Here is a 19,702-nt window from a genome sequence, read left to right as displayed (position 1 = left end):
ATGCTGAAATTTTAATTCAATAAATCCCCAATTCAAAAGCTAGTCTAATGATGACCATGAAACCATTGGTGATTGCTGTAAAAAAAAAACATTTGGTTCACCAATGTCCTTTAGGGAAGGAAATCCGTTGTCCCTAACATCTTCCTGATGAACAACACGTGACTGCTCTCTGTAAACTATTCATTCAGCGAGGCAGGGAATTACAGCAGGGTCATTCCTTTCGAAAACTGAGAGGCACGAAGGCACCTTGATAACTGCCAGGGCCAAGGTTAGCAAGGTCAGGGGTCAAGGATGGGGGAGCAGAGGAGGAAGCGAGGGGGAGGTGAAGGTTCAATTGCCACCAGATTCTCCAACGATAATCCAATTCTTCAGAGGGAAGGAAAATTCTGCTTAAACTTGACCTCTGACCCAGGGCCTAGCAAAGATAGTGGTCCACAGGATGGGTGCGGCCCAGCGGGGCCGGCCAGGGGGTGAGGGGTTGCTCTGGCTCTTGACCTCCCGTGGTCTTGTCCGGGTTTCGGTGGCCCTGGAGACGGAGCTTATTTTAGTTTAATTAGAGTTGATGTTTAAATATATTGACGGTTGCCACCTCAAATTTGAGAGGCAGTTGCCTCTCTTGTTGGTGGCACTGAGACAAACTGACATCACCCTTGATTGGTTGACTTAAAATAGGCCAAGACTGAACCAATTCCCCTCAGCCAATCAGCTTCCTTACCTCAACAGAACTCTGCAAATTGTATTAGGCGGTGGGTGAGTTTCTCCCATTTAGATCTGGATCCAATCTCACTCTGAACTTTTCTCCAATCTTTTTAGGGCCTTGGACACCAAGGGTTGTGAAACAAGCAAGGTGCAGCTTTAAAACATAACAACAACAACCTGTATTTATATAGCACCTTTAACAAAGTAGAATGACGCCAAGGTGCTTCACAGCAGCTTTCCCAAACAAAATGTGACACCGATCCTACTCCTGCTTCGTATTTCCTACGTTCCACATAAGGAGGTGTTGGAAACAGCTGACCGAAAGCTCGGTCAAAGAGGTCAGTTTTAAGGATCGTCTTAAAGGAGGAGAGGGAGAGGCGGAGAGGTTTCGGGAGGGAATTCCAGAGCTGAAGGCACGGCCGCCAATGGCGGAGCGATGGGAATCGGGGAATGCTCAAGGAGGCCGGAATTGGAGAAGCGCAGAGATCTCGGAGGGTTGTAGGGCTGGAGGAGGTGATAGGAATAGGGAAGGTACGCCAGACACCAACATCACCCTTGTCAGCAGGTTTGACCACAACGTTGGGGTTAGACCTGAGAGAACAGGATCATAGAGTCATGTAGTCACAGAGTGTAGCAAGTTCAGAGGAAGACAGGTTAGAGTGAGCGAGGGGAGAGGAGAAATTGAGACGGGCAATGTCACACGGACAGTTCTCAATGAAAAGATCAAGAGCAGGTAAGAGGCCAGAGGGAGGGTTCCAGGTGGTTGGACAATACTGGAGATGTGTAAAAGGGTTCAATGTGTGGGGTGGGGGCAAGATTCCTGGCCAAAGGACTAAGCACGGAGGTGAAAGTGATAGAAGAAGAGCTTAGCGTCATGCCGAGATCAGAATTCATTGAGGTGGGAATGTAAGGGGGATGAAGCGGAGACCTTTGCTAAGGAGAGATTGTTCTGGGTCAGAGAGGGTAAAGGTCAGAGTGCATCGTGAATAGACAGCAAGGGTTGAGATCGGAGGAAAGGATGGGGATCAGAGGGAAGTGAAAGGGAAGAAGGATCCAGAAAGGGGGTTGGTACTTATGAGTTGACATTTGCAATCCTCCACACCTGAAAAGAAAGAAAAAAAGGTTTTTGTAAAAGTGCCAGATGAGACAGAAGATAAAATAAAACTGCAAAACAGGACAACTCTGAGACCGAGTCAAAGATAGAGTCTGTTCTGAACCTATTAGATTTCTAACTTTTCCCAGTTCTGATGAATGGTCACAGACCTGAAACATTAACTCTGTTTCTCTCTCCACAGATACTGCCAGACCTGCTGAGTATTTCCAGCATTTTCTGTTTTGATATCCAGCACCTGCAGTATTTTGCTTTCCAATCAGGAAGATTGTGTGATGGAATTGATGTCATGAGGCTAGTTTATTGGTTTAGTTTAATCACACCTGGTCCAGTTTGTTTCAGCTGACTGCAGACTGTGTGTATAAAAGGAGAGCAGTGGGTTCTATCCTAGATCACAGTATAGTTGTTGGTATGATGGGGCAATTAGTGAAGTGGTTGCTTTCTTTGTTGGTTTTGGTTGGAGCTGTTTGTGGTTCTGATACTCGGCAGTTTAGAAACTGGAATTTCCCATGGAGCATTGTGAAGGCCACTCATGTCCCTCCAACTGGGCCTCCCTTTGGTTCCCATTTCCGTGTGTCTGAGGGCCGAAGTGTGTCTCCACTGCAGACTGTGACGGTGCAGTGTGGAGAGCAGAACCTGCTGGTCAGGGTCCAGATGGATTTATTTGGAACCAGGCACCTGATTAAAGCTGCTGACCTGACCCTGGGGACAGCAGGTTGTCGGCCGACCAGGATCTACTCTCAGAACCACACTGTCCTCTTTGACTATGGGCTCCATGAGTGTGGCAGCAGATTGCAGGTAATGTGAGTCCTTGACTCTTGCTCCAAGTTTCAGGTGTAAATTGTTCCCTACTCTTTGCAACAGTTTCTCTAATGTCATTGATATTTGAGATATGTCTCCCAGTTTATAAAACCTCAAACTACTTTTCAATAGTGAATTGTACTTTGCATTATCTCCTTGTCCAGTCTCTCCAACCTTGTGATCTCAACCCCATTGGACTTGAAACTTCTCAGTTTCTTCAAATTCTTTATACATCCTTGTCTTGTGGATTTTCAGCTTTCTTGCCACTCATTCAGATTGTCTAGCTTGACTGAAGATTAAATGTTCATTTTTATCTAGTCTAGTTTAGATTTGTGGGGGAGAGAAAGGAGTATAAATTGATTTACAGTTTGCTACAAGAAAACTCCACCTCTTAATTCACAGGGTGTGAAATTAAAACCAATCTGTTTATGCCAAACGCTAGCAGTTTATGGTTCACTTTTTTTAATGGTTAAAATGAAGCTGTAATTTCATTGAATCACTTGTTTCTATTGGTGCTCTCCTTACATTAAATGAGGTGACATGATTTCCAAATACGTAAACATCAGCAGAAGTGGATTTGGTCTCTGGACCCTACTTGGCTGTTGAATAATACCACGGATGATCATCAACTGCTTTCCCACCCACTCTGTCTCTTTTGGATTTTGGGCACAAAAGGAATATTCTGTCCTGAATGTAGTCAACAACTGGGCTAGAGAGGTCAGAAGATCCTCACTCCCCTGAGTGGAGAACTTTCTGCCCTCCAGCCTCTCCGCATCTACCCTGTGGAGCCCTGTAGGAATTATTTCAGTAAGATTGTCTTTCATTCTGAACTGAGCAGAATATCTTCCAATTCAGACTAACTCCTCTATCCTTTACCTGATGTCTTTCAGATGGCTGGAGATTTCCTGGTCTACACCACCCACCTGAACCACACCCCCCAGTATCATGGATCTGTCATTGTGAGAACGAATGGAGCTGTCATTCCCATTGAGTGTCATTATTTTAGGTAACAGTTGAGTGAATTTAATATGAATTTTTCAGTGTAATGCAAGTTGTCCTAAAATGTCTCTTCCTTCCAGGAAGGGGAATGTGAGCAGTAACCCCATCAAGCCCACCTGGATCCCATTCAGCTCCACCAAGTCTGGAGAAGGGCATCTGTCATTCTCACTGCGCCTAATGAATGGTATGTGATGGGTGGATGGGGAGTGATTTCCTGTACTCACCCACTGGGAGTTGTACCCACTGTCTCTAACCCTTGTCGTCTTGTACTTCAGATGACTGGCTTACAGAGCGCACCTCGACTGTCTACTACCTGGGTGACCTCATTCACATTGAGGCCTCTGTTTCAATGACCAACCACATGCCCCTGAAGCTCTACATTGACCACTGTGTAGCTACATTGAGCCCAGACAAGGATTCCACCCCGAGTTACAGCATCATTGACTACAATGGGTAAGGAGCTCTCTGCTTTCTCCAGCTGCTCCCATCTCAATGGCTTCACTTGATTCACTTCATGTCCCTTTTTGAATCTTTCTCCAGTTGCCTCCTGGACAGCAAAGCTGAGGACTCCTTTTCAACCTTCGTGTTGCCAAGAGACGAGCGTGAGCTGGACAAGCTCCGGTTTGACCTGGATGCTTTCCGCTTCTTTGGAGATGACCGTTCCTTGGTAAGAGGAAGCTGATCATTGGGCCCTCCATGTTTGGAGGGAGTCACTAAATAATTTGTGTTGAAATTTATCCCACAGATTTTCATTACTTGTCACCTGAAAGTTGCTCCAGTGGATTGGAGAGATTCCATGAACAAAGCTTGTACTTTCCAGAAGATGCAGAATGTGTAAGTTCCCTTTCCCTCCTTCAGGGGTGTGTTGTATGGGAATGTGATGGACAACCTGGTTGATCAACTGTTTCTTGTTTAGCTGGACCCCATTGGAGCAATCCAACAATGACATTTGTGCCTGTTGCCATGTGGGTAACTGTGGTGCCACAAGGGAGTTGCGATTTTCTTCCAGAGGAAGGAGGGATCTTGTACCTGAAGCTGGTAGGACATTGATTCTCTAGATGTGGGAGATCTCCCTTTACCCCCTCTAACTGGCATGTTTGATATTGCAGAGAGTGAAGCTGGATTGAAGTGGGAGGGTGAGGCCTCACTTGGACCCCTGGTCATTCTGGATACTGAGGTGACTGACTTGGCAATGGAGTCCCTGAATGAGGTTGAGCGAAGGCTGCAGGAGAGATCTCCAGGTGGTGAGTTGGCTGACTGCTAGTTTCCATTTTCCCCTCAGTGTTTCCTTCACTAACCATTGGTTTCTCATTGCTTTGTAGGTGTGGAGTCTGAGGTGGTTCTGATTGTGGCCCTGACTGTGACAGCTGTCTGTCTGATCTCTGCTTCATTGATCGCCTTGTTCCTGTACAGGAAACACAAGCAAACTCTGATCAACTAGTTATCAAATGATCAATAAAAGTGATTACTTGTATCTTGTGTGGTAGTTCATTGACCACTGGAGCATGTTAGTTGAATCGGTTTCCCCCCCCCCCTCCCCCTATCTAACAACTAGGGTGAACTTCCATAAGTGCAGAACTAGACCTCCTGAACCACTACTGACAGAGGCTGGTTTAGTTAAGTAGGTAGAACAAGAAATGGTGCCCCTTCTCTATTTTGAACTGGTTGCTCCTCAATTGCTAACTGCATTTCAGTCACAGGCTCCTTTTTTTATTCTCCACCCTGTTCAGAACAGGTCTGAACCTCCTCATGGAACTGCTCCTCGATTTTGGCCAGTTGGGATTTACTCTGGCTGCTTCCTTCTGTCCCATGGCAATGCTCAGCCCCTAGAGAGGGCACATTCTAATTGAGGTTTACTGCAGCCAGTGGGTACCAAGGTGCAGCTGATTTTTGGTTTTATTTGTGCACATTTTTGAGCCGTTAAATTGATAGATTAATCCTGTAACCAGCCAGTTAACTAAGGCCTGTCTATTGTGGGAATAGCAAATATCTGTTCTAGCAGGGGATCTGGAAGCAAGCTTGGCTTAAGCATATGGGACTAAACTCAATGGAGGTCACCAGTAAGTTTGGTCTGAATGACTGCTTCCTGGAAGGGCATAGTCAACCAACAAGAGTTGGGTGGGCGGTGAGTACATCATCTGACTGGCATAATCCAGTTCTCCAGAATCTGATCAGGTGCCTGAGCTTATCTGAATTGGATAGACAACTCCTCCTTTGCCCAAGTTTGCAGGTGACATCACTTTTTCAGATGGAAGAAGGAAGTTGCAAAGGGACATTGAGGGAGTGGGCAAAACTATAGCAGATATTCAATGCAGGAAGTGACAAACTTTGGATCCAGGCAAGGAAAATAATATCTAGTAAAAGAACAAAGATTTGAGTCAGAACAATCCAAGATAGTGGAATGTTAGCTCCTCACTGAGGGATGTGATGCTTCAGTTTTGAAGAATATTGGTTGTGCACATCTGGATGAGTTTTGGGTAACAAACCTCCTGGATACATTTACTCTGATGAGGTTATGATATGGATTGACTATACTGGGGTTAGAAGTAAAATTGAAAATCCTCAATTAAAAAAATTTGAGGGGTAATCTGAGCAAGGTGCTTAACATGAGAAAAATTTGGTAGAGTAGGTAAGGGGAAATGATTTCCTGTAGTATGGAATTGAGAACAAAAAAACCTGAACTTAAATTGAACAGTACAGCACAGAAACAGGCCATTCGGCCCTCCAAATCTACGCCAATCTTGATGGCTGTCCAAACTAAAATCCTCTGCACTTCCAGGGACCGTATCCCTCTATTCCCATCCTATTCATGGATTTGTCAAGATGCCTTTTAAACGTCTCTCTATGGCACCTGCTTCCACCAACTCCCCCGGCAGCAAGTTCCAGGCACTCACTACCCTCTGTGTAAAGAACTTGCCTCGCACATCCCCTCTAAACTTTGCCCCTCGCACCTTAAACCTATGTCCCCTAGTAACTGACTCTTCCACCCTGGGGGGAAAAATATTCTGACTATCCACTCTGTCCATGCTGCTCATAACTTTGTAAACCTCTATCATGTCGCCCCCTCCACCTCCGTCATTCCAGTGAAAACAATCCGGGTTTATCCAACCTCTCCTCCCAGCTAATGCCCTCCAGACCAGGCAACATCCTGGTAAACCTCTTCTGTACCCTCTCCAAAGCCTCCACATCCTTCTGCCAGTGTGGCGACCAGAATTATACACAATATTCCAAGTGTGGCCTAACTAAGGTTCTGTACAGCTGCAACATGACTTGCCAATTTTTATACTCTAAGCCCCGACCGATGAAGGCAAGCATGCCGTATGCCTTCTTGACTACCTTATCTATCTGCGTTGCCACTTTCAGCGACCTGTGGACCTGTACGCCCAGATCTCTCTGCTTGTCAATATTCCTAAGGGTTCTGCTATTTACTGTATACATCCCATCTGTTCGATCTTCCAAAATGCATTACCTCACATTTGTCCGGATTAAATTCCATCTGCCATTTCTCTGCCCAAGACGCCAACCGATCTATATCCTGCTGCATCCTCTGACAATCCTCATCACTATCCGCAACTCCACTAACCTTTGTGTCGTCCGCAAACTTAGTAATCAGACCGGCTACATTTTCCTCCAAATCATTATAAAAACTACAAACAGCAAAGGTCCCAGCACTGATCCCTGTGGAACACCACTGGTCACTGCCCTCCATTCAGAAAAGCACCCATCCACTGCTACCCTCTGTCTTCTATGACCGAGCCAGTTCTGTATCCATCTTGCCAGCTCACCTCTGATCCCGTGTGACACAGGACATTGAGAGAAATCAGGGACACTTGATCACACCATGTAGGACAAGTCTCAATCTCTCTCTCTCCCTCCTTCTCATGCCTTTTCATCGAGTAACATTAACAAATATCTAACAAATGGTGTTCAGGTGCAGATCATTGATTGTCCATCTGAATATGCAAATTGGAGGGGCCGAATGGCCAACTCTGCTACCCAGGTTACTCCCTGGTGCTGTGTGGCCATTGAGTCCCAAAAGGCTTCAGTTAAACTTTCCAGTTGGGAGACCATTGTCCAAAAACTAATGGGGTTAAAATTGGGTGGATTTGAGGGACATTCTCTCACTATGGTCTGAAGATTCTTTATACCGGGAAGAAATAAATGTTTTCTAGTCAGTTGTATTATCAGTCTAGTTTAGCCTCATCGTGGCCAGGGAACAGGACTGTGTCCCCCTGTTCTAGATTCCACAGCCAGGTGAAACCACCTCAGTGTCTACTGTTAGACCCCTTCAGAATCTTGTATGTTTCAATGAGATCGCCTCACATTCTGTAAACGCCAGAGAGTTGGGAGGTGGAGTAAACGGGGAGGAAGAGGGTTAATGGGACATGTAAGCCACAGTTGCAGGGGAGGGCCTTTCTGAAGGCAGTGAAGGAGGTGACAGAAGCAGAGGTGCTGAGGGAGGCAAGTTCCAGAGCAGTGGCCTCCAATGCTGCACTGGACAAGAAGACCAGCTGTGCTGTGGGCGAGGAGGTTGTGTGAGTGGGGAAACGAGTATGGGGCAGGGGGCATGCTCAATGAAAGGTGATGATGACCAGCTCCTCTGGTTTTAGTGATGTTGGTTGAGGGATAAATATTGGCCACCAGGGAGAATTCCCCGCTGATCTAATTCCAAGAGTGGCCGTGGGATCTTTTACGTCCACCTGAGAGAGCAGACAGGGTCCTCAATTTAATGCCTCATCTGAAAGATGGCACCTCCGACAGTGCAGCACCCCCTCAGTACTGGCGCTGGAGTGTCAGCCTGGGTTATGGGTTTGAGACTCTGGAGTGGGGCCTCGAACCCATGATGTTCTGTCTCAGTGGTGAGAGTACTACCCGATGAGCCATGCTTGACACTCGAGGGGGAAAGGACGATTGGCCCAGAAGAGCTGGAACTGCCCCTCACAGTTCGCCTCTTTCTTGTTTTGACCCTTCACTCATTCTGAGGAAGTTCAGTTTTCCAGCACAGTATTTCTACTGAATGAAAAGGGACTGAGAGACTCGCTAATGTGCATACGGTTTCAGATTGAGTTAGATACAGCAAGACCGGGACCCGGACAACATCCAGGCTTGAGCTGATAAGTGGCAAGTAACATTCGCACCAGGCAATGACCATCTCCAACGAGAGAGAATCTAACCATCTCCCCTAGATGTTCAGTGACATTATCATCGCTGAATTCCCCCACTATCAACATCCTGGGGGTCATCATTGACCAGAAACTTAACTGGACCATCTGTATAAACACCATGGCTACAAGAGCAGGTCAGAGGCTGAGAATCCTGCGGTGAGTAACTCACCTCCTAACTCACCTCCTGACTCCCCAAAGCCTGTCCACCATCTACGAGGCACAAGTCAGGAGTGTGATGGAATACTCTCCACTTGCCTGGATGGGTGCAGCTCCAACAACACTCAAGAAGCTCGACACCATCCAGGACAAAGCAGCCCACTTGATTGGCACCCCATCTACAAACATTCACTCCCTCCACCACCGACGCACAGTGGCAGCAGTGTGTACCATCTACAAGATGCACTGCAGCAACGCACCAAGGCTCCTTCGACAGCACCTTCCAAACCCGCGACCTCTACCAACTAGAAGGACAAGGACAGCAGATGCATGGGAACACCACTACCTGCAAGTTCCCCTCCAAGTCACACACCATCCTGACTTGGAACTATATCGCTGTTCCTTCACTGTCGCTGGGTCAAAATCCAGGAACTCCCTCCCTAACAGCACTGTGGGTGGACCTACCCCACATGGACTGCAGCGGTTCAAGAAGGCAGCTCACCACCACCTTCTCAAGGGCAGTTAGGGATGGGCAACAAATCCCGGCCTGGCCAGCGATGCCCAAATCCCATGAATGAATAAAAAACATTGGTGCTCGATCTCCCTCTACTGGCGTTGAAGGGAAATGAACAACAGCACCCTGTCCTTTGACAGTGAGCAAAACAGCCTTTCTAGTATAGCACAAACCAGAAAACTGAGCTCCCGTTTATATATGTGACAGTGCTCTCGCCTGTGAGCCAGAAGGTTGTGAGTTCAAATCCCACCTGAAAATCTTGAACTGACACTTCCAGTGCAGTGCTGAGGGAGTGCGATGCTGTCGGAGGTGTGGAATTTTCAGATGTAACAACTCCTTGCATTTATATAGCACCTGACCATCCCGAGGTGCTTCACAGGAGTGTTATAAAGCAAAATAAGGAGATATTAGGGACAGGTGGCCAAAAGCTAGGTCAAAGATGTGGGTTTTGAGGAGAGAGAGAGAGAGAGAGAGGCGGAGAGGTTTAGGGAGGGAATTCCAGAGCTTGGGGCCCAGACAGCTGAAGGCACGGCCACCAATGGTGGAGTGATGGAAATCGGGGGATGGTCAAGAGGCGAGAATGAAGAGCGCCGAGATCTCGGGGAGTCGTAGGTTTGGAAAAGATTACAGAGGTAGGGAGGGGCGAGGGAGGGATTTGAGAACAAGGGTGAGAGATTTAAAACGGAGGTGTTGCTTGACCGAAAGCCAACGTAGGTCAGTGAGCACAGGGGGTGATGGGTGAACGGGACGTGGTGAGAGTAAGGAAACCAGGCGAGTTCTGTCCGGTGACCTGAGACAATACTTAGCTCTCAGTCAACAATAAATCCCCAAGAACTTGGAATGGGCCTGCTCCTCTGTTGTATAAAATCACGGATAATCTTCTCCCTCAACCCTGCTTTCACGCCCCGTCCCCGTAAAACGGATGGTTTAAATCGCCATTTTTTTTTTGTGGGATCTTGCTGTGCGCAGCCTGGCTGCTGGGGCTCCGCCTCCAATGGGGCCGCACATACAACGCCACGAGGGGAGGTGGTGGCGAAGTGGTGATGTCACTGGGCTAGTGATCCAGAGCCCAGGCTAATTGTCTGGAGACCTGGGGACAGATCCCACCACGGGAGATGGTGAAATTTTAATTCAATAAATCCCCAATTCAAAAGCTAGTCTAATGATGACCATGAAACCATTGGTGATTGCTGTAAAAAAAAACATTTGGTTCACCAATGTCCTTCAGGGAAGGAAATCCGTTGTCCCTAACATCTTCCTGATGAACAACACGTGACTGCTCTCTGTAAACTATTCATTCAGCGAGGCAGGGAATTACAGCAGGGTCATTCCTTTCGAAAACTGAGAGGCACGAAGGCACCTTGATAACTGCCAGGGCCAAGGTTAGCAAGGTCAGGGGTCAAGGATGGGGGAGCAGAGGAGGAAGCGAGGGGGAGGTGAAGGTTCAATTGCCACCAGATTCTCCAACGATAATCCAATTCTTCAGAGGGAAGGAAAATTCTGCTTAAACTTGACCTCTGACCCAGGGCCTAGCGAAGATAGTGGTCCACAGGATGGGTGCGGCCCAGCGGGGCCGGCCAGGGGGTGAGGGGTTGCTCTGGCTCTTGACCTCCCGTGGTCTTGTCCGGGTTTCGGTGGCCCTGGAGACGGAGCTTATTTTAGTTTAATTAGAGTTGATGTTTAAATATATTGACGGTTGCCACCTCAAATTTGAGAGGCAGCTGCCTCTCTTGTTGGTGGCACTGAGACAAACTGACATCACCCTTGATTGGTTTACTTAAAATAGGCCAAGACTGAACCAATTCCCCTCAGCCAATCAGCTTCCTTACCTCAACAGAAACTCTGCAAATTGTATTAGGCGGTGGGTGAGTTTCTCCCATTTAGATCTGGATCCAATCTCACTCTGAACTTTTCTCCAATCTTTTTAGGGCCTTGGACACCAAGGGTTGTGAAACAAGCAAGGTGCAGCTTTAAACCATAACAACAACAACTTGTATTTATATAGCACCTTTAACAAAGTAGAATGACGCCAAGGTGCTTCACAGCAGCTTTCCCAAACAAAATGTGACACCGATCCTACTCCTGCTTCGTATTTCCTACGTTCCACATAAGGAGGTATTGGAAACAGCTGACCGAAAGCTCGGTCAAAGAGGTCAGTTTTAAGGATCGTCTTAAAGGAGGAGAGGGAGAGGCGGAGAGGTTTAGGGAGGGAATTCCAGAGCTGAAGGCACGGCCGCCAATGGCGGAGCGATGGGAATCGGGGAATGCTCAAGGAGGCCGGAATTGGAGAAGCGCAGACATCTCGGAGGGTTGTAGGGCTGGAGGAGGTGATAGGAATAGGGAAGGGGCGAGGCCACTTCCCTGCACTATCCCCATATCCCTTGATATCTTTAATATCTAGAAATCTATCGAACTCAGTCTTGAATATACTCAATGATTGAGCTTCCACAGCTCTCTGGGGTAGAGAATTCCACAGATTCACCAGCCTCTGAGTGAAGAAATTCCTCCTCATCTCAGTCCTAAATGGCCTGGTCCTTATTCTGAGACTGTGTCCCCTGGTTCTAGGATCCCCCAGCCAGGGGAAACATCCTTCCGATATCAACCTTGTCGAGCCCTGTCAGAATTTTGGAACTTTCAATGAGATCACCTTTCGTTCTTCGAAACGCGAGAGAATACAGGCCCAGTCTCCACAATCTCTCCTCATTGGACAATCCCACCATCCCAGGGATCAGTCTGGTGAACCTCCGTTGCACTCCCTCTTCTTTGTTCTTCTTCTTCTTCTTTGGGCCTCCTTATCTCGAGGGACAATGGATACGCGCCTGGAGGTGGTCAGTGGTTTGTGAAGCAGCGCCTGGAGTGGCTATAAAGGCCAATTCTGGAGTGACAGGCTCTTCCACAGGTGCTGCAGAGAAATTTGTTTGTTGGGGCTGTTGCACAGTTGGCTCTCCCCTTGCGCCTCTGTCTTTTTTCCTGCCAACTACTAAGTCTCTTCGACAAGTCTCATTGGACAATCCCACCATCCCAGGGATCAGTCTGGTGAACCTCCGTTGCACTCCCTCTATGGCAAGTATATCCTTCCTTAGGCAAGGAGACCAAAACTGTACACAATAGTCCAGGTGCAGTCTCACCAAGGCTCGATACAATTGCAGCAAGACCTCTTTACTCCTGGACTCAAATCCTCTTGCAATAAAGGCCAACATCCCATTTGCCTTCCTAATTGCTTACTGTACCTGCATGTTAGCTTTCAGTGACTTGTGAACAAGGACACCCAGGTCCCCTTGTACATCAACACTTCCCAAACTCTCACTATTTAAGAAATATTCTGCATTTCTGTTTTGCTTACCAAAATGGATAACTTCACATTTTTCCACATTATATTCCATCTGCCTTGTTCTTGCCCACTCACTTAGTCTGTCTAAATCCCCCTGAAGCCTCTTTGCATCCTTCTCACAACTCACAGTCCCACCTAGTTCTGTGTCAGCAGCAAACTTGGAAAGGTTACATTTGGTCCCCACTTCCAAATCATTGATAGAGATTCTGAATAGCTGGGGCCCAAGCACTGATCCTTGTGGTACCCGACTAGTCACAGCCTGCCAACCTGAGAATGACCCATTTATTCCTACTCTCTGTTTTCTGTACGTTAACCAATTCTCAATCCATGCCAGTATATTACCCCCAATCCCATGTGTTCTAATTTTGCTTACTAATCTCCTGTGTGGGACCTTTTCAAAAGCCTTCTGAAAATCTAAACATACCAAATCCACTGGTTCCCCCTTATCTATTCTGTCAGTTACATCCTCAAAAAACTCCAACAGCTTTTTCAAACATGATTTTCCTTTCATAAGTCTGCCCAATCCGATTATTATTTTCTAAGTTTCTAAGAATTCCTTCCCTAAACCTCTCCGCCTCTCTCTCTCTCCTCCTTTAAGACGCTCCTTAAAACCGACCTCTTTGACCCGAGCTTTTGGTCGACTGTCCCTAATATCTCCTTATGTGGCTTGGCGTCAGATTTTGTTCGGTAATGCTCCTGCAAAGCACCTTGGGATGTTTTACTACATTAAAGGCGCTATATAAATGCAATGTTGTTGTTTATCATAGCAATGAATAAAATATAAGGCTGCATTTCTTTGAAGTTGTAAAGTGTGATTAAATTTAGGGAGCATAGTTTCAAAATTAGAGCCAGACCTTTCAGGAGTGAAATTAGGAAACACTTCGACACACAAAGGGTGGGAGAAGTTTGGAACTCTCTTCCACAAAAGACAATCGACGCTGAATCAATTGTTAATTGTAACTCTGAGATTGATAGATTTTTAGGGATGTGGGGGAAAGGTGGGTATATGGGGTTAGTTCACAGATCAGACATGATCTCATCGAATGGCAGAACAGGCTCGAGGGGCCAAATGGCCTCCTCCTATTTCTGTGTTACTTCCAGTTGAATAGAATGTAGGTTCTTTAAGAAGACGTGCAGTTTTCTTTCCTCGCAATGGGCAGAATTTTACTGTCCCCCAGGAGGCGGGGCTGGGTGGCGGGGGGAGGGGCCAGTAAAATAGCGGAGAGATGCACCGGGGCAGCTCCACAACACAGCCCCGCCACTGGGGCACTCTCCCAGCGACGGACTGCAAAACGATTGGCTGCCCGCCATTATTAAAGGCCACTTTACAAGACTGCCGGCATTTTGCCCTTGACAGGGCAACACCCAGCCCTGTGGGAGGCCACCAGCATAATATCCAATGGGTGGCACAGTGGCGCATTGGTTAGCACCGCAGCCTCACAGCTCCAGCTCCAGCAATTCCCAAAGGGAATTGAGGGAAGGTGGGGATGTGGTAGGGAATATGGGATTAATATAGGATTAGTATAAATGGGTGGTTGTTGGCCAGCACAGACTCTGTGGGCCGAAGGGCCTGTTTCAGTGCTGTATCTCAAAATAAAAAAGTCTGGCAAAACTAGGACCCAGAGCAACACCTTTTATTTGGAGGAAGTGAGTGGAGTTGAAGGAGGAGTCGTTCAATGTGAGAACATGTTCAGCCAGGCGGAGGAGGGTGGAGGTTGTGAATGGGGTCTGGTTGGGCCTCTGTTCAAGGAAGAAGCAGCGAGCCCTCAGACCGTCCTGGTGGGGGATGGAGGTGCAGAGAGATTGGACGTCCATAGTGAAGAGGAAGCAGTCAGGGCCAGGAAACTGGAAATTGTCGAAATGATGTAGGCCATCCAAAGAATCATGGATGTAGGTGGGAAAAGAGTGGACCATGGGAGAAAAGATAGAGTCAAGATAGGAAGGAAAAACTTCAGTAGGGCAGGAACAGGCTGAAATGATGGGTCTACCAGGGCAATATTTTTGTATGGATTTTGGGAAGGAGGTAGAAGCGGGCTGTCCGGGGTTGCGGGACTGTGAGTTTGGAAGCTGTAGAGGGAAGATCTCTGGAGGAGATGACAGACCTGGAGACAATAGCTTGATGTTCGGTGGTGGGGTCATGGTCCAGGAGGAGGTTGGAGGAAGTGTCTGAGAGTTTGTGCTCAGCCTCTGCAAGGAAGAGGTTGGTACGCCAGACACCAACATGACCCTTGTCAGCAGGTTTGACCACAACGTTGGGGTTAGACCTGAGAGAACAGGATCATAGAGTCATGTAGTCACAGAGTGTAGCAAGTTCAGAGGAAGACAGGTTAGAGTGAGCGAGGGGAGAGGAGAAATTGAGCCGGGCAATGTCACACGGACAGTTCTCAATGAAAAGATCAAGAGCAGGAAAGAGGCCAGAGGGAGGGTTCCAGGTGGTTGGACAATACTGGAGATGTGTAAAAGGGTTCAATGTGTGGGGTGGGGGCAAGATTCCTGGCCAGAGGACTAAGCACGGAGGTGAAAGTGATAGAAGAAGAGCTTAGTGTCATGCCGAGATCAGAATTCATTGAGGTGGGAATGTAAGGGGGATGAAGCGGAGACCTTTGCTAAGGAGAGACTGTTCAGGGTCAGAGAGGGTAAAGGTCAGAGTGCATCGTGAATAGACAGCAAGGGGTGAGATCGGAGGAAAGGATGGGGATCAGAGGGAAGTGAAAGGGAAGAAGGATCCAGAAAGGGGGTTGGTACTTGAGTTGACATTTGCAATCCTCCACACCTGAAAAGAAAGAAAAAAAGGTTTTTGTAAAAGTGCCAGATGAGACAGAAGATAAAATAAAACTGCAAAACAGGACAACTCTGAGACCGAGTCAAAGATAGAGTCTGTTCTGAACCTATTAGATTTCTAACTTTTCCCAGTTCTGATGAATGGTCACAGACCTGAAACATTAACTCTGTTTCTCTCTCCACAGATACTGCCAGACCTGCTGAGTATTTCCAGCATTTTCTGTTTTGATATCCAGCACCTGCAGTATTTTGCTTTCCAATCAGGAAGATTGTGTGATGGAATTGATGTCATGAGGCTAGTTTATTGGTTTAGTTTAATCACACCTGGTCCAGTTTGTTTCAGCTGACTGCAGACTGTGTGTATAAAAGGAGAGCAGTGGGTTCTATCCTAGATTACAGTGTAGTTGTTGGTATGATGGGGCAATTAGTGAAGTGTTTGCTTTCTTTGTTGGTTTTGGTTGGAGCTGTTTGTGGTTCTGATACTCGGCAGTTTAGAAACTGGAATTTCCCATGGAGCATTGTGAAGGCCACTCATGTCCCTCCAACTGGGCCTCCCTTTGGTTCCCATTTCCGTGTGTCTGAGGGTCGAAGTGTGTCTCCACTGCAGACTGTGACGGTGCAGTGTGGAGAGCAGAACCTGCTGGTCAGGGTCCAGATGGATTTATTTGGAACCAGGCACCTGATTAAAGCTGCTGACCTGACCCTGGGGACAGCAGGTTGTCGGCCGACCAGGATCTACTCTCAGAACCACACTGTCCTCTTTGACTATGGGCTCCATGAGTGTGGCAGTCGATTGCAGGTAATGTGAGTCATTGACTCTTGCTCCAAGTTTCAAGTGTAAATTGTTCCCTACTCTTTGCAACAGTTTCTCTAACGTCATTGATATTTGAGATATCTGTCTCCAGTTTATAAAACCTCAAACTACTTTTCAATAGTGAATTGTACTTTGCATTATCTCCTTGTCCAGTCTCTCCAACCTTGTGATCTCAACCCCATTGGACTTGAAACTTCTCATAGTTTCTTCAAATTCTTTATACATCCTTGTCTTGTGGATTTTCAGCTTTCTTGCCACTCATTCAGATTGTCTAGCTTGACTGAAGATTAAATGTTCATTTTTATCTAGTTTAGATTTGTGGGGGAGAGAAAGGAGTATAAATTGATTTACAGTTTGCTACAAGAAAACTCCACCTCTTAATGCACAGGGTGTGAAATTAAAAACAATCTGTTTATGCCAAACACTAGCAGTTTATGGTTCACTTTTTTTTTTTAATGGTTAAAATGAAGCTGTAATTTCATTGAATCACTTGTTTCTATTGGTGCTCTCCTTACATTAACTGAGGTGACATGATTTCCAAATACATAAACATCAGCAGAAGTGGATTTGGTCTCTGGAGCCTACTTGGCTGTTGAATAATACCACGGATGATCATCAACTGCTTTCCCACCCACTCTGTCTCTTTTGGGTTTTGGGCACAAAAGGAATATTCTGTCCTGAATGTAGTCAACAACTGGGCTAGAGAAGTCAGAAGATCCTCACTCCCCTGAGTGGAGAACTTTCTGCCCTCCATCCGAAATAGCTGATTGCTAGGTTTAGACACTCCAGAACGGCCTCTCCGCATCTACCTTGTAGGAATTATTTCAGTAAGATTGTCTTTCATTCTGAACTGAGCAGAATATCTTCCAATTCAGACTAACTCCTCTATCCTTTACCTGATGTCTTTCAGATGGCTGGAGATTTCCTGGTCTACACTACCCACCTGAACCACACACCCCAGTATCATGGATCTGTCATTGTGAGAACGAATGGAGCTGTCATTCCCATTGAGTGTCATTATTTTAGGTAACAGTTGAGTGAATTTAATATGAATTTTTCAGTGTAATGCAAGTTGTCCTAAAATGTGCCTTCCTTCCAGGAAGGGGAATGTGAGCAGTAACCCCATCAAGCCCACCTGGATCCCATTCAGCTCCACCAAGTCTGGAGAAGGGCATCTGTCATTCTCTCTGCGCCTAATGAATGGTATGTGATGGGTGGATGGGAAGTGATTTCCTGTACTCACCCACTGGGAGTTGTACCCACTGTCTCCAACCCTTGTCCTCTTGTACTTCAGATGACTGGCTTACAGAGCGCACCTCGACTGTCTACTACCTGGGTGACCTCATTCACATTGAGGCCTCTGTTTCAATGACCAACCACATGCCCCTGAAGCTCTACATTGACCACTGTGTAGCTACATTGAGCCCAGACAAGGATTCCACCCCGAGATACAGCATCATTGACTACAATGGGTAAGGAGCTCTCTGCTTTCTCCAGCTGCTCCCATCTCAATGGCTTCACTTGATTCACTTCATGTCCCTTTTTGAATCTTTCTCCAGTTGCCTCCTGGACAGCAAAGCTGAGGACTCCTTTTCAACCTTCGTGTTGCCAAGAGACGAGCGTGAGCTGGACAAGCTCCGGTTTGACCTGGATGCTTTCCGCTTCTTTGGAGATGACCGTTCCTTGGTAAGAGGAAGCTGATCGTTGGGCCCTCCATGTTTGGAGGGAGTCACTAAATAATTTGTGTTGAAATTTATCCCACAGATTTTCATTACTTGTCACCTGAAAGTTGCTCCAGTGGATCGGAGAGATTCTATGAACAAAGCTTGTACTTTCCAGAAGATGCAGAATGTGTAAGTTCCCTTTCTCTCCCTTAGTGTTGTAGGGAAAGGTGATGGACAACCTGGTTGATCAACTGTTTCTTGTTTAGCTGGACCCCATTGGAGGAATCCAACAATGACATTTGTGCCTGTTGCCATGTGGGTAACTGTGGTGCCACAAGGGAGTTCCGATTTCCTTCCAGAGGAAGGAGGGATCTTGTACCTGAAGCTGGTAGGACGTTGATTCTCTAGATGTGGGAGATCTCCCTTTACCCCCTCTAACTGGCATGTTTGATATTGCAGAGAGTGAAGCTGGATTGAAGTGGGAGGGTGAGGCCTCACTTGGACCCCTGGTCATTCTGGATACTGAGGTGACTGACCTGGCAATGGAGTCCCTGAATGAGGTTGAGCGAAGGCTGCAGGAGAGGTCTCCAGGTGGTGAGTTGGCTGACTGCTAGTTTCCATTTTCCCTTCAGTGTTTCCTTCACTAACCATTGGTTTCTCATTGCTTTGTAGGTGTGGAGTCTGAGGTGGTCCTGATTGTGGCCCTGACTGTGACAGCTGTCTGTCTGATCTCTGCTTCATTGATCGCCTTGTTCCTGTACAGGAAACACAAGCAAACTCTGTTCAACTAGTTATCAAATGATCAATAAAAGTGATTACTTGTATCTTGTGTGGTAGTTCATTGATCACTGGAGCATGTTAGTTGAATCGGTTCCCCCCCTATCTAACAACTAGGGTTAACTTCCATAAGTGCAGAACTAGACCTCCTGAACCACTACTGACAGAGGCTGGTTTAGTTAAGTAGGTAGAACAAGAAATGGTGCCCCTTCTCTATTTTGAACTGGTTGCTCCTCAATTGCTAACTGCATTTCAGTCACAGGCTCCTTTTTTATTCTCCACCCTGTTCAGAACAGGTCTGAACCTCCTCATGGAACTGCTCCTTGATTTTGGCCAGTTGGGATTTACTCTGGCTGCTTCCTTCTGTCCCATGGCAATGCTCAGCCCCTAGAGAGGGCACATTCTAGTTGAGGTTTACTGCAGCCAGTGGGCACCAAGGTGCAGCTGATTTTTGGTTTTATTTGTGCACATTTTTGAGCTGTTAAATTGATAGATTAATCCTGTAACCAGCCAGTTAACTAAGGCCTGTCTATTGTGGGAATAGCAAATATCTGTTCAAGCAGGGGATCTGGAAGCAAGCTTGGTTTAAGCATATGGGACTAAACTCAATGGAGGTCACCAGTAAGAGTTTTGTCTGAATGACTGCTTCCTGGAAGGGCATAGTCAACCAACAAGAGTTGGGTGGGAAGTGAGTACATCATCTGACTGGCATGATCCAGTTCTCCAGAATCTGATCAGGTGCCTGAGCTTATCTGAATTGGACAGACAACTCCTCCTTTGCCCAAGTTTGCAGGTGACATCACTGTTTCAGATGGAAGAAGGAAGTTGCAAAGGGACATTGAGGGAGTGGGTATAACTATAGCAGATGTTCAATGCAGGAAGTGACAAAC

General features: G+C 46.8%; 2 protein-coding genes across 2 annotated transcripts; both read left to right on the top strand.

The window, feature by feature from the left end:
- The first annotated feature begins 3,283 nt into the window (after positions 1 to 3,283).
- LOC137357468 (zona pellucida sperm-binding protein 3-like) lies at positions 3,284 to 5,051 on the top strand. The gene is made up of 9 exons (XM_068023812.1): positions 3,284 to 3,418; positions 3,502 to 3,617; positions 3,691 to 3,794; positions 3,886 to 4,063; positions 4,151 to 4,277; positions 4,356 to 4,444; positions 4,527 to 4,644; positions 4,740 to 4,854; positions 4,933 to 5,051. Exons 2-9 carry the CDS (start codon positions 3,502 to 3,504, stop codon positions 5,049 to 5,051), a joined length of 966 nt encoding a protein of 321 aa, XP_067879913.1. The 5' UTR covers positions 3,284 to 3,418.
- A 4,974-nt stretch (positions 5,052 to 10,025) lies between these two features.
- LOC137357467 (zona pellucida sperm-binding protein 3-like) lies at positions 10,026 to 18,826 on the top strand. Its single transcript, XM_068023811.1, has 10 exons — positions 10,026 to 10,077; positions 16,022 to 16,356; positions 17,282 to 17,397; positions 17,471 to 17,574; positions 17,666 to 17,843; positions 17,931 to 18,057; positions 18,136 to 18,224; positions 18,302 to 18,410; positions 18,497 to 18,629; positions 18,708 to 18,826. The coding sequence occupies exons 1-10, from the start codon at positions 10,026 to 10,028 to the stop codon at positions 18,824 to 18,826; spliced, it is 1,362 nt and encodes a 453-aa protein (XP_067879912.1).
- Positions 18,827 to 19,702: the final 876 nt, after the last annotated feature.

Source organism: Heterodontus francisci, chromosome 48 (genome assembly GCF_036365525.1).
Source record: "Heterodontus francisci isolate sHetFra1 chromosome 48, sHetFra1.hap1, whole genome shotgun sequence".
In the NCBI taxonomy this organism is placed as follows: domain Eukaryota; kingdom Metazoa; phylum Chordata; class Chondrichthyes; order Heterodontiformes; family Heterodontidae; genus Heterodontus; species Heterodontus francisci.
Note: the sequence above shows the minus strand (reverse complement) of the source record. Positions and strands in the feature narration are given on the sequence as shown.

What these genes read in the sequence shown, in the direction of transcription:
- LOC137357468 (XM_068023812.1), top strand. Translation starts at nt 3,502, where the DNA reads ATGGCTGGAGATTTCCTGGTCTACACCACCCACCTGAACCACACCCCC. An exon ending in TTGGAGATGACCGTTCCTTG is followed by an intron (nt 4,278 to 4,355) that starts GTAAGAGGAAGC and finishes TTTATCCCACAG; the next exon opens with ATTTTCATTACTTGTCACCT. An exon ending in GCAGGAGAGATCTCCAGGTG is followed by an intron (nt 4,855 to 4,932) that starts GTGAGTTGGCTG and finishes ATTGCTTTGTAG; the next exon opens with GTGTGGAGTCTGAGGTGGTT.
- LOC137357467 (XM_068023811.1), top strand. Translation starts at nt 10,026, where the DNA reads ATGAAGAGCGCCGAGATCTCGGGGAGTCGTAGGTTTGGAAAAGATTAC. An exon ending in CCAGAGGAAGGAGGGATCTT is followed by an intron (nt 18,411 to 18,496) that starts GTACCTGAAGCT and finishes GATATTGCAGAG; the next exon opens with AGTGAAGCTGGATTGAAGTG. An exon ending in GCAGGAGAGGTCTCCAGGTG is followed by an intron (nt 18,630 to 18,707) that starts GTGAGTTGGCTG and finishes ATTGCTTTGTAG; the next exon opens with GTGTGGAGTCTGAGGTGGTC.